Source organism: Ostrinia furnacalis, unplaced genomic scaffold (genome assembly GCF_004193835.3).
Source record: "Ostrinia furnacalis isolate ACB-3 unplaced genomic scaffold, ASM419383v2 OfSCF1813, whole genome shotgun sequence".
NCBI classification, from domain to species: Eukaryota; Metazoa; Arthropoda; class Insecta; order Lepidoptera; family Crambidae; genus Ostrinia; species Ostrinia furnacalis.
In genome coordinates this window covers 1-15922 of record NW_021132052.1, presented here as the reverse complement: position 1 = coordinate 15922, position 15922 = coordinate 1, and the positions used below count along the sequence as shown (strand labels likewise).

At 38.3% G+C, this 15922-nt stretch overlaps 1 protein-coding gene and 1 non-coding gene across 2 annotated transcripts in view; one reads left to right on the top strand and one right to left on the bottom strand.

Annotated features, from left to right (window-relative positions):
• LOC114353805 (adenylate cyclase type 5-like) overlaps positions 1-15652 on the bottom strand; it is a gene marked incomplete at both ends in the record, with an annotated part of 42021 nt that extends 26369 nt beyond the window's left edge. The window contains 2 exons of the mRNA XM_028305923.1: positions 12357-12506; positions 15496-15652. Coding sequence (XP_028161724.1) covers positions 12357-12506; positions 15496-15652 — 307 coding nt within the window. The remainder of the gene's footprint in view (positions 1-12356; positions 12507-15495) is intronic.
• On the top strand, positions 959-1032 carry TRNAI-AAU (transfer RNA isoleucine (anticodon AAU)). The gene has a single exon. It is a non-coding gene; the product is annotated as a tRNA-Ile (tRNA).
• Positions 15653-15922: the final 270 nt, after the last annotated feature.

Sequence of the window (15922 nt, the reverse complement as noted above, 5' to 3'; positions counted from 1 at the left end):
CAGCACTTAGTTCTTAGTATTACAATCTAGACTTCGTCGAGCGATAAAATAGGCACTAGGTGGAACGTGGGACAGTTTCGTAACGATGTCTTCTCTTGTCGGCGTCCGGAGCGAAAGTGAGTTCGATCCGTCCCGCCGTGACCGTTACGACTCTGTCAAAGCGCGCCAAAGCGGTGTTGCGCCGATTCGTCGCTAGGTGGCGCACTTGCGTTTCACTTTAGTGTCCGTACTCATGTCCGTCTGCGACACGGCCATCCTGCGTGTTACACGTCCTCGTGTGATCATCTGAAAAAAACCCAAAAGAACAGCACAGTATCCGCTCGGCCAATCCTATTTCAAGCAACTTGTGTGCTTTCAGAAATGAGGAAACTAAACTTTCAGTACTACTAGATACTCTTTCTACAACTAGTTACTCTTTCTACTACTAGTTACTCTTTCTACTACTAGTTACTCTTTCTACTACTAGTTACTCTTTCTACTACTAGTTACAATATCGTTGAAAGTGATCTCAATTGCACGATTCGATCCCAATTCTGATGTCGGCTCGTCAGGGATTCGAACCTCAGATATTGTGGGCGAAATAGGGTATCGTGCAATGAGAATGAGACTTGTGTTCGAACACTTTTAATAATCGTCAGAGTTCAAAATCAGCACTTAGTTCTTAGTATTACAATCTAGACTTCGTCGAGCGATAAAATAGGCACTAGGTGGAACGTGGGACAGTTTCGTGACGATGTCTTCTCTTGTCGGCGTCCGGAGCGAAAGTGAGTTCGATCCGTCCCGCCGTGACCGTTACGACTCTGTCGAAGCGCGCCAAAGCGGTGTTGCGCCGATTCGTCGCTAGGTGGCGCACTTGCGTTTCACTTTAGTGTCCGTACTCATGTCCGTCTGCGACAAATACAACATAGTGTAGGTTGACTTTGACTATCTTATTTGAAATTTTGCCAATCCACATATCGGCCCGTTAGCTCAGTTGGTTAGAGCGTCGTGCTAATAACGCGAAGGTCGCGGGTTCGATCCCCTCATGGGCCATCATTTATTTTTTAATATCCTTTTTAATTTTCTGTCAAAATCCATACAAAGAGCACTGGTTATTGTAGTTTTTACGGTAGAAATAAGGTGGTGCAACTCAGCCTAAATGTGTGCTAAATGTGATAAACACGACACTTCATAAACGGGTTCCTGTGCGTTTACATGTTATTGTTACTTTGTTCTTGTGTGTTACATAAGAAACATTATCTTATTATTTAGTAGTAAACTGTTCTGTTAACGGTTGAGTTACTACATATTGATCACTATTCCGCACGGAGCTATAGAGTTCGAGTAATCCCTGAGGCAATATAAATTCTTCACGGCGAAACCCTTTTTCGGGTTCCGTAAAAAACAGAACCCTATTACTAAGACTCTACTGAAATCTATCTGTCTGTCACTTATGATGTATTTCTCTTGCTTACAAATAGGCATTAAAACAGAATAAAATAAATATTTTAGAGGGGCTCCCATACAGCAATCGTGATTTGTTGCCGTTTTTTGCGCGAAATCTTTAATTTAGGAACACACAAGTTTGTACGGAACCCTCAGTGCGCGAGTCCGATTCACACTTGGTCTGTTTTTCCGATTTATCGTAATACCAAGAAACATTTTAGTCTTAAACTCAATCTATATCACCTTGAACTACCGTTAACAAAACCACATCTCTCTAGGCAGGCTATAATATCTGTCTGACTATAGAAGTCAGTGACTAAAGTCACATAGATTACGAGTAACAACCAGGTTTTGGTTGAGGCCGCAAACGCTTTAGGTTCTGACAGTTCAATCAGGTTTGCTTATTACAAGTGTTGCTTAGTATAATTAAACATGTCATCAGAATGGCGGTGGTTTAGTTAAGCATGAATATTCGCGCTAATGTTTTGGTGTTGATTTTTCTAAACAGCTTAAAAAAATGTGACGGTATACTATAGCAAAATGTTTTAAAATTACAAAATATAATTAAAATATAATTTTAAGCCGGTTAGGTATCGCCTTTTGTAGGTTGATCTTCCTGTCAAGACTGATAGCTTATAAGCGAAACAACTTTTGGGCAAATGGATCGGTCAAGTCAATGTACGCAAAGTTCCAAAAGTAGGCGTTATAACGTACGAAATTCGCGCTAGCTTGATGCTAAAAATACCTGGATGCCTCTTATTAATTTCTGTCTGTGATCGATCATTTTTACCTTGGCAAGAAACTTTCAGAGTTCATAATATGTATATTGGGTAATATAAGACTAGCCGAGACATTCTATATTATATATTAAAGATCTAGCGTTTAACTTAGTCAGTTCGTGACAGAGCATACAAATCTGAAGGAGTTCATTCATTTCACTTGACACCACGTCAAGTGGAAGGAATGAAGGAGTTCTGCAGTCTCGCTGACATTTGACCGTCAAAGTCAAAGTCAAGTCAAAGTCAAATTTTCTTTATTTGTTTGGACTAATAAATAGTTCTTACAAATCGTCATTTTGCTCTTAAGGGGCCATCCATAAAGTACGTCACACGAATTTCATGATTTTTTGAGCCCCCTCCCGTCCTTGTCACAGGTGGTCACATTTCTGAGACCCCCCCCCCTCCCTAGTGTGACGTCACATGTTTTACAATTTCATATCGAAAAATTATTAAATTAAAACAGCAGTTCCGAATTTATTAGGGAATGCAATCTCGATCGTTTAACGAAAGTTTAACGAGATTGCACTTGAGCATAAAAATGTCTTTAAAGAACTGTTTTATCACTAAAAGATTTTCGATTGATATTAGAAGAGAAGACTGGCTGTTTCTTTCATTTGTTATTTGATAGATACCTACGTAAGTCAATGGAAACGATCGTCATAGTCATTTATTCCATAAATTCCTTGATTATTTCTAAACGATACAAGATATCTAAAAACTGGTTACTGATCCTGAAAGTGCTTTACGAGCTCTATCAAACGGTATTAACATAAGGTTACAAAATAAACTGAATCTTTCCAGCAGTTTCCAGCTTCCATACATTCAGTAAAGCCCCATCATATTAAAAACTAACTAAGTATACCGATTAATAGAGCTCGTAATGCGCATTCAGGATCAGTAATTAGTTTTACGATATTCTGTATAGTTTGGAAATAATCGAGTGAGATCACTTATCATTTCTACTCTAGATATCCAACAATGAACCGTCCTAGCTCTGAAATTGTCAGAAGAGCGCTACTATCTATCCTGGATTATTAGTTCTGATTATTGCCACATTGGACAACCTTATTTATGACATTTACAGGAGGGCGCTATTATCAATACTGGGTTGTTAGTTTTTGATTTTCAACCGACTTCAAAAAAGGAGGAGGTTCTCAATTCGACCCGTATGTTTTTTTTTTCTATGTTTGTTACGCGATAACTCCGCCAATTATGAACCGATTTGAACAAATCTTTTTTCGGCGTATAGGTAATACCTCAAGGATGGTCCCATTTAAATTTAATAATAGAAAAAACAACCCCCAAGGGTGGAAAATTGGGGATGAACTTTTTTATACGCAATATCTCCGCCGATTATAAATCAATTTGAACGATTATTTTTTTGTTGAATAGGTATTATCAAAAGGGTGGTTTCATGCGAATTTGAAGAAAATATTTCACCCCCAAGGGTGGAAAATTGGGGGACTAATAAATAGTTCTTACAAATCGTCATTTTGCTCTTAAGGAGCCTCTACATGTCTCATAATCTTTTTACCCTACCAGCGCTTCGAGACCAACATTTGGCAAGTGCTGAGAAGAAGCGCCGCAACAAACTCAGTCACCACTGTCTGCCGGTTAATATAAATAAATAGAAATAGTAGTAGTAGGTACATTCGATTCAGGAGCAGTTCACTGAATTTACCATGCATTCTTGTATGGTGTATCTTATAAGAATGGGTATACAAGATTGCGTGGTATATTAAACAAGGTAGTGACGTGCTAATATCTAGACTTACATATTAAGATACTAGTAGAAATGACTCGCATACATAAATTTGAATAACTTGGATTGACCAGTCCCCGAAAGCAGCGCCTGTTCACAGACATGACGAGTGAACCAGCCATTGCTTCACTCGACCATATTAGAGGGAATATCCCTATAGTGAATTATGTTAAGACACAGAGACTATAGTGCTCGGTCGTCTTAATATCAAATTACCATATTACACGCGCAATCATAACATCGACAAGAACTTATACCAATAACAGATCATCGCGAACTTAAAGTTATGTTTGTGAATTCGTCTTGTTTCTGTCTTTTCAGTTCATTTTTATGCAGTTATATTTGTTTTTTTTTTACATAATAAAGTAAGTTATGTTTGTAATTATCAAGAAGTTGCAGTCGTCATGTCGATACCCCCTTCCTCGTAAGAAATATCCGCTCAGGAAATTGGACGATTCAATTTGGATCAGACGAACCTTGCGATTCTATATCCTGTATGTAAATTAGCCTAACGTTAACTTGAATAAATATTTCTCTGAAGATAATATTGAATTGATGTAAAAATTCTTTGAAGGCTCGCCTTTCAACTTTTATTCTAATGGNAGGTAATACCTCAAGGATGGTCCCATTTAAATTTAATAATAGAAAAAACAACCCCCAAGGGTGGAAAATTGGGGATGAACTTTTTTATACGCAATATCTCCGCCGATTATAAATCAATTTGAACGATTATTTTTTTGTTGAATAGGTATTATTAAAAGGGTGGTTTCATGCGAATTTGAAGAAAATATTTCACCCCCAAGGGTGGAAAATTGGGGATGAACTTTTTTATACGGAATATTTTTAATTTTTAGTTTTTTTTGTGTTCACTCATTTGAAGTCGGTTTTATTTTTTTTAAAGTTAATTATTGCCACTTGAGCAATAGCAATAAACTATTTAATATTTGAAAGAAAAAGAAGAAGAAAGAAACTCAATCATCTTCAGTCCATGGCATTAGTCAAAGGGCTCGTAGGCGATCGGCGCGTATCACTAGAGCGGGTATGAACTCGTCAACAAAACAATTTAAACCTTATTGTCCTAAAGATAGTTGGAAATATTTTTTAGTTAAATTAATATTTCAAACTAGCTTTCCGCCCTCGGCTTCGCCCGCGTGGAATTTTGTCTGTCACAGAAAAACAATATCGCGCGCGTATTTGCTCACCGTTTAGACCTACCCTGGACTACGGCAAACATTTTAAAACCAAAATCAGCTCAATCGGTCCAGCCGTTCTGGGGTTTAATCAGACTAACGAACATCAATTCATTTTTATTTATATAGAAGATAGATAGATAGATTACGTGATTAGTACCTCTAGATATATTAGATTTTGAAATGTGATGTCACAAAACTTAGGACCCCTCCCACCCCTTGTCACACCATGTCACACTTTGTCGACCCCCTCCCCCCCTCTTTAAGTGTGACGTACTTTATGGATGACCCCTAAGGAGCCTCTACATGTCTCATAATCTTTTTACCCTACCAGCGCTTCGAGACCAACATTTGGCAAGTGCTGAGAAGAAGCGCCGCAACAAACTCAGTCACCACTGTCTGCCGGTTAATATAAATAAATAGAAATAGTAGTAGTAGGTACATTCGATTCAGGAGCAGTTCACTGAATTTACCATGCATTCTTGTATGGTGTATCTTATAAGAATGGGTATACAAGATTGCGTGGTATATTAAACAAGGTAGTGACGTGCTAATATCTAGACTTACATATTAAGATACTAGTAGAAATGACTCGCATACATAAATTTGAATAACTTGGATTGACCAGTCCCCGAAAGCAGCGCCTGTTCACAGACATGACGAGTGAACCAGCCATTGCTTCACTCGACCATATTAGAGGGAATATCCCTATAGTGAATTATGTTAAGACACAGAGACTATAGTGCTCGGTCGTCTTAATATCAAATTACCATATTACACGCGCAATCATAACATCGACAAGAACTTATACCAATAACAGATCATCGCGAACTTAAAGTTATGTTTGTGAATTCGTCTTGTTTCTGTCTTTTCAGTTCATTTTTATGCAGTTATATTTGTTTTTTTTTTACATAATAAAGTAAGTTATGTTTGTAATTATCAAGAAGTTGCAGTCGTCATGTCGATACCCCCTTCCTCGTAAGAAATATCCGCTCAGGAAATTGGACGATTCAATTTGGATCAGACGAACCTTGCGATTCTATATCCTGTATGTAAATTAGCCTAACGTTAACTTGAATAAATATTTCTCTGAAGATAATATTGAATTGATGTAAAAATTCTTTGAAGGCTCGCCTTTCAACTTTTATTCTAATGGCTAGCTTTCCGCCCGCGATTTCGCACGGGTGAAATTTCGTTTGTCACAGATCGTCATAAATTATTGCCTATGTGTTATTCTGGATTATGAACAATAATACTGTAGTTTCATCAAAATCCACTCAGTGGTTTTTGAGACTATTCATTACAAACATACAAAAATAGTTACAAATCTTTCCTCTTTATAATATTAGTATAGATTTTTTTTTTTTTGGGAAGTTGGTTTGTGGAGGGGGCCTGATGACCTGAAATACAAGCTTCTTTTAGCTTAGTTTAGGCATCAGTCTCCCACAATAATCGAATTCTACTATAAGTCTAAATTGTATTAAAAATATTGTAATGATTGTTGTGGTGAGGAAATAAAGCATTTTTATTTTTATTATTTTTATTTTTATTCTAATGGCGATTTGCGAAATGAAATATTTTTTTAGGAATAAGAAACAGACCTTAATCTTAGTTACTTATCATCTTATCACATTTAGATTTATTTATGCAATAAAACTTTATCATTTTTCTCGACACCTTTAACATTTTTAAAACGTAATAAAGTATCAAGTCCACACAAAGTATAGTCACATACACGGTTGATAAATAAAAAATAGACACATCTATTCTTACAGATATAATCAATGACAATTGATGGCGCTTTTTAGACACGTCTTATTTATTTATTGAAATTTATTTTGTCACAGATCGTCATAAATTATAGCCTATATGTTATTCTGGGTTATAAACAATAAAACTGTAAAGTTTCATCAAAATCCGTTCAGTTGTTTTTGCGTGAAAGAGTAACAAACATGTTGACATCCAGACATCCATACAAACTTTCGCGTTTATAATAAGTATTAGTAAGATTCTAATCTACAATATGCAGAATTTCTAATGGCTTAAGTTGTTAGCCGAGGATACAAATATCGTAATATAGAGCTCGCATGAATTTTCTAGTGAGGTATATTTTTGTTGGGACCACCAAGTTATTGCACTTGCAGATCCGTCACATTAGTGGGCAAAGTTTACAAGATCTTTCGATCCGCTTTTCCTTCTTTTATTTTTTTAACTTTTGAACTAGTTTGTTAAGTTTTAATATTTTATTTTGATAGCCCATGCCTTCTGAAACAAACAAATTCTAGGTCGAAAAATGTTCTCATTTGTAGAACTGGCGCGAGAAAAAGAAATCGCAAGTGACAATTTTATAAAAATAAAAAAAAACTCGAAAAACCGTGATATTTTTACTAAGTTCAAAATTTGATATTATAGAGAACATGGCAAGGCCTGTGAATAGTTACTGGGTTACCCATTGTTTTTTGGATATCCTGTATATCGAGTTACAGAGCTCGCATGAATTTTCTAGTCCTATTCTACTAATCCTACTAATATTATAAATGCGAAAGTTTGGATGTCTGGATGTTTCTTTCACGCAAAAACTACTGAACGGATTTTGTTGAAACTTTACAGTATTATTTTTTATAACCCAGATTAACATATTTATGACGATATGTGACACATAAATTTCAATGAATAAATAAGACGTGTCTAAAAAGCGCCATCTATCGTCATTGGTTAAAATCTACAGCGCTGGACAAACTACTGTTTTTGACGTTCGTAAATATTCATGCGGGGGAAGCCGTGAAACGCCATCTATCAACATGATATCTAACGGGGGTAAAACGAGCTCCACGCGTACGAAGTAGCGGGCGGCCGCTAGTGAGGTATATTTTTGTTGAACCACCAGGATTATTGCACTTGCAGATCCGTGTCAGTGAGCAAAGTTAACAAGACCCGCGATCCGCTTTGCAGAAAACGTAGGGATGTTACAGCTATAAGGGCCCTCGCCCAGCGCGACTTTTTGCAGTAATGCTGTCGCGTTCGTAAACGAGCGACAGCATCGCTGTTGTTGTTGTTCTTTAGTGCGTTGCAAATGCGACTAAGGGTGAGGCCCCATTAGTCCGTTGCGCTGCGTCGCGTCATAAAAATATATGGAAAACGTCGCAGCGTCGACTAACGCGCTAAAAAACAGCGTGACTGTGTCGATGCAAACGCGCGACCGTGTCGAACTACAGGAGTGAACGGAGGGATTAATGAATCGCGTTTGCATCGCGACAGTATTGCGTTTGCATCGCGACAGTATTGCGTTTGCATCGCGACAGAAGCGCGACAGTATTGCGTTTGCATCGCGACAGTAGCGCGACAGTATTGCGTTTGCATCGAGACAGAAGCGCGACAGTATTGCGTTTGCATCGCGACAGTATTGCGTTTGCATCGCGACAGTAGCGCGACAGTATTGCGTTTGCATCGCGACAGTATTGCGTTTGCATCGCGACAGAAGCGCGACAGTATTGCGTTTGCATCGCGACAGAAGCGCGTTTATGTGAGCGAGGGCACACAACTAGCGACCGTATTGCGACTGTATCGATGCGAACGCGCGACAGAATCGCTACAAAAAGTCGTCGTGGGCGAGGGCCCTAAGAGTATTAGCTAGGTTATCCTTTTATAGCAAAAAGTTAAATATGAATGTTATCAACCAGTTTGCAGTTTGTCAATGTTTTATTTCCCGCAAAAATAGTTTAGGAAAATGAAACGTCGATTATAAATACCTAACTATTCTTATAGAATACTAATGAAAACGATGAAACTGCTTTCATACAAAAAGATGTTGTAGATATTTTTTTGGTCCAAGTCACTGATCCCAAAAATAAATAAAAACATAATTAAAATTACTAGCAGTTTAAGCTGTGGTAAAAGGAACACTGTAGTACAATATTAATGAAGGTACGAGTACTTAATTGCTGTTAAATGACACACCCTCATGAATGTAACGCTCGTATTCACAAACGATGCATGCTTAAGTGAAGCAGCAAATCGAACGCACAGCGTTGAATAGAGCTTCGTGATTGGTTCGTGTATCGCCCTGTGCGTCCACGCGCACTGTGCGATCTCATAGTAACGTTTGTGAATACGGGCGTAAGTCTCTATCAATTTTTGACTCCATCGAAAAAACTCAAATCTCCTAACCAGCCTAGTAATTGTTATTCAGTGTTTTGAATACTATGCAAATTAAGACAAACAAGTTCCGTACACATCGGAGCGTTAAAGCTTTGTTGCAAAAACGTACACTGCCTCGCTGAAAAGAGCACGCGATCCAGAACTTTAAGCTCATGCTAATAACGTTAATTTATGCTTGTCAACAGTGGATTTTAACGGCTTAGTACTAACATAAACACAAATTTTTTAACAGTGTAGGACGTTGCAACTTTTGTTAAGGACTTAGGCCAAGTTCCACTACCTTTGACCGTAACTACACTCGCGAGCAAAACTATGGAATCACTTACATGAAGTTGTTTCCACGCGAACTTGTGTACTAACGAATTTGTTAGTAACAAAAAAAGTGGCACCATTTTAAAGATTAAACTTTTATCTTTAAATTGATACCAAATTCATTTAAATCACACCGGTATTTAAAAAGATATCCCGGCTGATGTGAAGAAGTAACGAAAAAGACATGTATGAACTGTTTGATACGTCGCGAGTTGCGGCCTATTTACCCCCTATAAAAGCACGCGTTTTCGGATTTTTGCTTTCACACGTTGATTCATACACATCTCCGCTTCTTTTGACACTTTACTTGGGATTCTACACCTTCAGAAGCAGCACAAATCGTTGCACTATTGCAAGAAGGGCTCAGCCAGCGGGCTGTCGCACGTCAGCGCCACATAAGCCAGTCCTGGGTTTCGAAAGTTTTAAGACGCTTTCGGGAGACTGGTGGCTTTATCCCGAGACTAAGTTCTGAACAGCGCCGGCGCACATCGCAGAGGGAAGACCGTTTTTTCATGTCAACCTCTCTATGAAATCGTCATTTGACTGGAATCGACGTCCAGTAAGAGCTCAGAAATGGTCGTAGGATAACTGTTAGCGAGTAGACAGTTTGTCTAAGACATAAGCAATAGAATTTAACTCCAAAAAGGCCTGCCACAGGCTCGAAACTGACGGCAGGTCACCGATAAGCACCCTTTCAATTTGCTCGTACACATCTCGATGGGAAGGCGAGTAATGGAGGCGAGTTCTGTTCTCCGATGAATGCAAACTGTGTTTGCAGGGCAGCAGTCGAAGAGGTCGGGTTTATAGGCGGCCTGAGGAGCGATTTGTGCAGTGCTGGTTCGCTGAAACAGTGGCTTATGGGGGTGGCTTGCTCGACTTAACATCGAGATGTGTACGAGCAAATTGAAAGCGTGCTTATCGGTGACCTGCCGTCAGTTTCGAGCCTGTGGCAGGCCTTTTTGGAGTTAAATTCTATTGCTTATGTCTTAGACAAACTGTCTACTCGCTAACAGCTATCCTTCGAACATTTCTGAGCTCTTACTGGACGTCGATTCCAGTCAAATGACGATTTCATAGAGAGGTTGACATGAAAAAACGGTCTTCCCTCTGCGATGTGCGCCGGCGCTGTTCAGAACTTGGTCTCGGGATAAAGCCACCAGTCTCCCGAAAGCGTCTTAAAACTTTCGAAACCCAGGACTGGCTTATGTGGCGCTGACGTGCGACAGCCCGCTGGCTGAGCCCTTCTTGCAATAGTGCAACGATTTGTGCTGCTTCTGAAGGTGTAGAATCCCAAGTAAAGTGTCAAAAGAAGCGGAGATGTGTATGAATCAACGTGTGAAAGCAAAAATCCGGAAACGCGTGCTTTTATAGGGGGTAAATAGGCCGCAACTCGCGACGTATCAAACAGTTCATACATGTCTTTTTCGTTACTTCTTCACATCAGCCGGGATATCTTTTTAAATACCGGTGTGATTTAAATGAATTTGGTATCAATTTAAAGATAAAAGTTTAATCTTTAAAATGGTGCCACTTTTTTTGTTACTAACAAATTCGTTAGTACACAAGTTCGCGTGGAAACAACTTCATGTAAGTGATTCCATAGTTTTGCTCGCGAGTGTATAACGATAACCGGTTTTTTTTGTATGGAGTTTGACAGATTTTTGACGTTTGTCAAAGTTAAAGTAAGATGGTGCAACTCAGCCTTAGTAAATAGTATTTTTAAATTGTATCAAACCGATTTCGAACCTTATTTATTATGGGTAACAAATACCTTATTTTATGTAGCGAAGTATTTAAATTATCACAAGCAGAGTAACATTTAGTTAATCCGCTCTATAAACTTGCTATAATCTTGGCCATGTCATTACCACAAGATGTAAGAGAACATTTTATGGAGGTGTAGTAGGCCTAAAAATACTTGTCATGTGTCAAACTACAACAAACATAATAGCATGCATTCATAAAGGTATCTGTATCTGTTGAAACAAATTGAAAGAATCGATTATAAGTTAATTTGGCGCTTTACATAATGTGGAAGCCGACGATATGTCGGTAACAAACTATCGTCAGCGTAGATTTCTTTCTATCACAAAAAAATGTACAAATACAACGTATTTATTCATCTTAATCATAGATAAATTGGTTTGAAAAGTAGATGCAGAGATTGCCTCTTCAATTCAAGGTAACAAAATTTACGCCTTTTTTCTAAAATCTAAACGAATCGTGTGAGCGGGTCAGTAGCTTCAATGTGTGTAAAGCGCTTTACACCAAATCCACTGATAATGACTCCTGTTGTACATGATCGTGACATTCGTACTCTAATGATCACATTCATTCATCGGCACAATTCCGCCATTCCACGTCATCAATATGTCGTGTCATGTGACGCGACAGATCATTAACGGTTTTTAAGCTGCGTTTCCACCAGAGATGTGCGAGGATGCGTAGCGAGGGATGTGTTTGTAAACAACCAATAGATTTGCTTTATTTACCTTCCCTGAGTCAGCACAGCTTTGGTGAAAACGGCTTAGCGGAGCTAGATTTTTGCGCATACAAAAGAAGCGAGGTATGTGTGCGAGTTATGTGTTGCGAGGTTTGCGCATACTGTATCAGCAAGTCCATAGACGGAGTTTGTTCTTTTCGATTGTCTCTTGTTTTTTTCCTCTTCACACTCTTCTTTTTACCCTAAAACCAAGTAGGGGAACCTAAAATAAATTTAATATTACACACCTGTTGCTGGTTCTCCCTCTGCGTGACCAGGCGGGCCTCAACACAGTCCCGGGTCTCGAGGAAGGCCCGGCGCTGGGCCAGCTCGCGGGGGTGGTGGGTCATGATGCCTGCCAGGTTGCAGGCCACCAGGGTACTGATTACGGAGATGAGCTGCCAAATAACATTTGATTAGGGACGAGAAAACCACAATGTGCAATCCTAACTTTTGTCAACATAAGCCCTATTTTTAGCCCACCGGAGGACCAGTTTCATCCATAATGGCGCATCCACATACGCCGCCGGGTTTGCCGCCGGCTTTCAAAATGCCTTGCCGTTGATCAGCGAAGAGAAGTATGCAATCCCTGCTCGTGTTAACATGGGCGTACTTAAAAGCAGATTTTTAGGCAGGGTACATGTATTGTGAGTACTTCGTTTGTAGGCCAGCCCCTGTGATCCAGGATAAAAGCAAATTTTTTAGACGAGTCCCTTGTTCTTAGAAGCTTGATTATAATTTTCGTGTATTTACATGTACTCCCATGTGTGTCATCACTGTCATCCATCATCAATCATCAAGAAAGGATTGTGCATCTTCATGAAATTATGTATGAAATTATGTAGTATCGTGATGCATGTTGACACTCATTAAGATCGTATAGGAAACTGAATTAGATTACAACATAAATAAATAAATAAATAAATAAAATAAATAAATAAATAAATTCTTTATTGAATAACTTATTTGACAAATAATAAATAATATTAAATAATTGTCACAAGGTTGTGCCTAGCCACAGTTATGCTTCAACTTAGTGGCTGAACAGGTAATAATAACTTGTTATGATATTGGCCAGCGGATAAACCGCAAATGTAATACTAAACAAGTGCGGCTAAAAACTGGCCTGTAAGTTTGTCTCGCAAACAGCGGTGCATGCCTTAATAAATATTTTGATAAAAAGCAACATAAGTAACTACACTATTTTTACAAGTTTTCTAACCACTAAGCCTGTTTCAACTACAGTGGCCAACTATAGTTCGTTAGTTGAAAACCCAACCAATGAAGGTATCAATTTGAGGATTCCGTCAACTGGGACCGCTATTAACTGGGACCGCGGTCCCAGTCGCCGGATGCGTAAAAATTAAATAATTTTCTTCCGGCGACTGGGACCACTCATGGATTTTAGTACTGTACCAATTTTAGATTGAATAATATTTTCTTTTAAGTTATCTATGAGTGGTCCCAGCCGCCGGAAGAAAAATTTTTTTTTTATCGATCCGGCGACTGGGACCGCGGTTCTAGTTAATTGCGGTCCCAGTCGCCGGAAGCCTCTCAATTTTCTATAAGAGCAAACCATTGTCTACTATTAAAGAAAAAAACCGGCCAAGTGCGTGTCGGACTCACGCACAAAGGGTTCCGTACCATTGATTTATGAAATTAAAATTATTATTTTTTATTTAAGTTATTAGTATGAATAAGCGGCTCACGATTTACGAGGTAGGTACCTATTAAAAAAAACTACTAACTAGATCTCGTTCAAAACAATTTTCGTTGGTAGTTTTTATAGTAATGTGCATCATNATTTATGAAATTAAAATTATTATTTTTTATTTAAGTTATTAGTATGAATAAGCGGCTCACGATTTACGAGGTAGGTACCTATTAAAAAAAACTACTAACTAGATCTCGTTCAAAACAATTTTCGTTGGTAGTTTTTATAGTAATGTGCATCATATTTTTTTTTTCGATTTTTCATTTTCTTATTTTAGAAGTTGGGGGGGGGGGGGTGACCAACTTTTTTCCACTTTGGAAGCGTCTGCTATTCGGTTTAGAAAAAAGAAACTTCGATATCATTTTTGAAGACCTATCCATAGATGTTGTACGTATGTGTTTGATGAAAAAAATTTTTTTGAGTTTCAGTTCTAAGTATGGGGAGCCCCCAATATTAATTATTATTTTTTTATTTTTGCATCAAAATCTTAATGCGGTTCACCGAATACATCTACCTACCAAGTTTAAAAAGCAGACATAATAATATTATGTCTGTAACATGTTCCTATTAAATATTTTGTTCATCCATCCATCCTCATAAACTCACACTTGTTAGGTATATCCTTCTGCTTTCATGTACAGTCAGTGTCAAATAATCGGGTTTGAATCCCACCGCCGCTCCACTAGGTATTGTGTGGTATTGTGGTGAGCCAAGCTTATTGCAAGCTTATTTAGCTTAATACGAGGGGCTAATGGGACTAATTAGCAATTTGGGCAAAACGAATTTCTAATAATCTTTAAAAATAAAAATACACTCTACATCAAATAAACCGCACCTTCCGCGACGCGAACTTTAAAGATTTTCTTCTGACAAAATCATGGTACCCCAACAATATTGGTGTTATTTGAAAGCCCAATAAATATCCTTAAAGAAAAATACATTTCATTTCTAAATAAATGATTAACATATACCATAAATGTGACTTGAAAAGAGACCTCACTTTGGGCTCACCTCTGGGATCAGTTAGACCAATTTTTATGGTTATAAAACCAAATAAAGATCTCACGTGTCCTCTTTAACAGATGGATAGCGATTAATCCAAACTTAACAGTATTATAGTCATAAAAAATGGCTATATCGTAACTACCTATTTTTTGAAGAAGTGACTTTGGATCCTTGTAAAGACACATTTTTGGGGTAAAAACCTTTCCTTTAATGAAATGAAGTTTAGAACTAGGCTTTCAAATGGTACCGATGTTGGTGGGAAGTGGGGATGCATACGTTTGATAAGTGCTTGTCGCGGGAGGTGCGATTTATTTGATGCCGAGTGTAGTTCGTGACATCCAAAGTAGCTAAAAAGTTTGCAACACGTTTTTGTTTCAATAGCAATAAGGTTGTATTTATAAACTTTTTGGACACTTTGGGTGTCATGAACTATTAAATAGTCAGCTTCAAATTTTGAAGCTGACTGTGCCTACTAGTTACACTATCGCCACTTCAATTAGTGTTAGCTTACATACAACCCACGCACAAATCGATTGTAGCGCTAGAAAAGAAAACGTTTCAAAAAATAAATAAACGCTTTAAATTTAAAAAAAAACTACATTCAACCGTGCATAAGCAAAGCTATTTTTCAGGCAAAATCAAGGGAGAATTTTCTACATAATATTTACCTCAAGGGCAGAGATCCTTCCCATGAAGATACGGGCTCCAATATTGATGGCGGCTAGGGCAAATCCACCGAGGGAGGCCTCATGGAGGCGTAGGGGCAGCGTCGCGTACACAATGTACGTGAAAAGCGCGCATGTGCCCGTGCTCATGTCAAGCCCCCTGTGTACAAATATCATGATTTTTACAACAGTTTGTATTGGTGTTTTCTATCTATACTAATATTATAAAGCTGAACAATTTGTTTGTTTGCTTCAACGCGCTACTTTCAGGAACTGCTGGTCCCATTTGAAAAATATATCCAATTTATCGAGGAAGACTGTAGGCTATACAGTCATAACATCACCCTACAGCCAATAGGGGCGGAGCAGTAAAAAAAATCTAAAAGCTAGTGTACCTATATGTACCTATGTCTTGGACGAATAAACCACT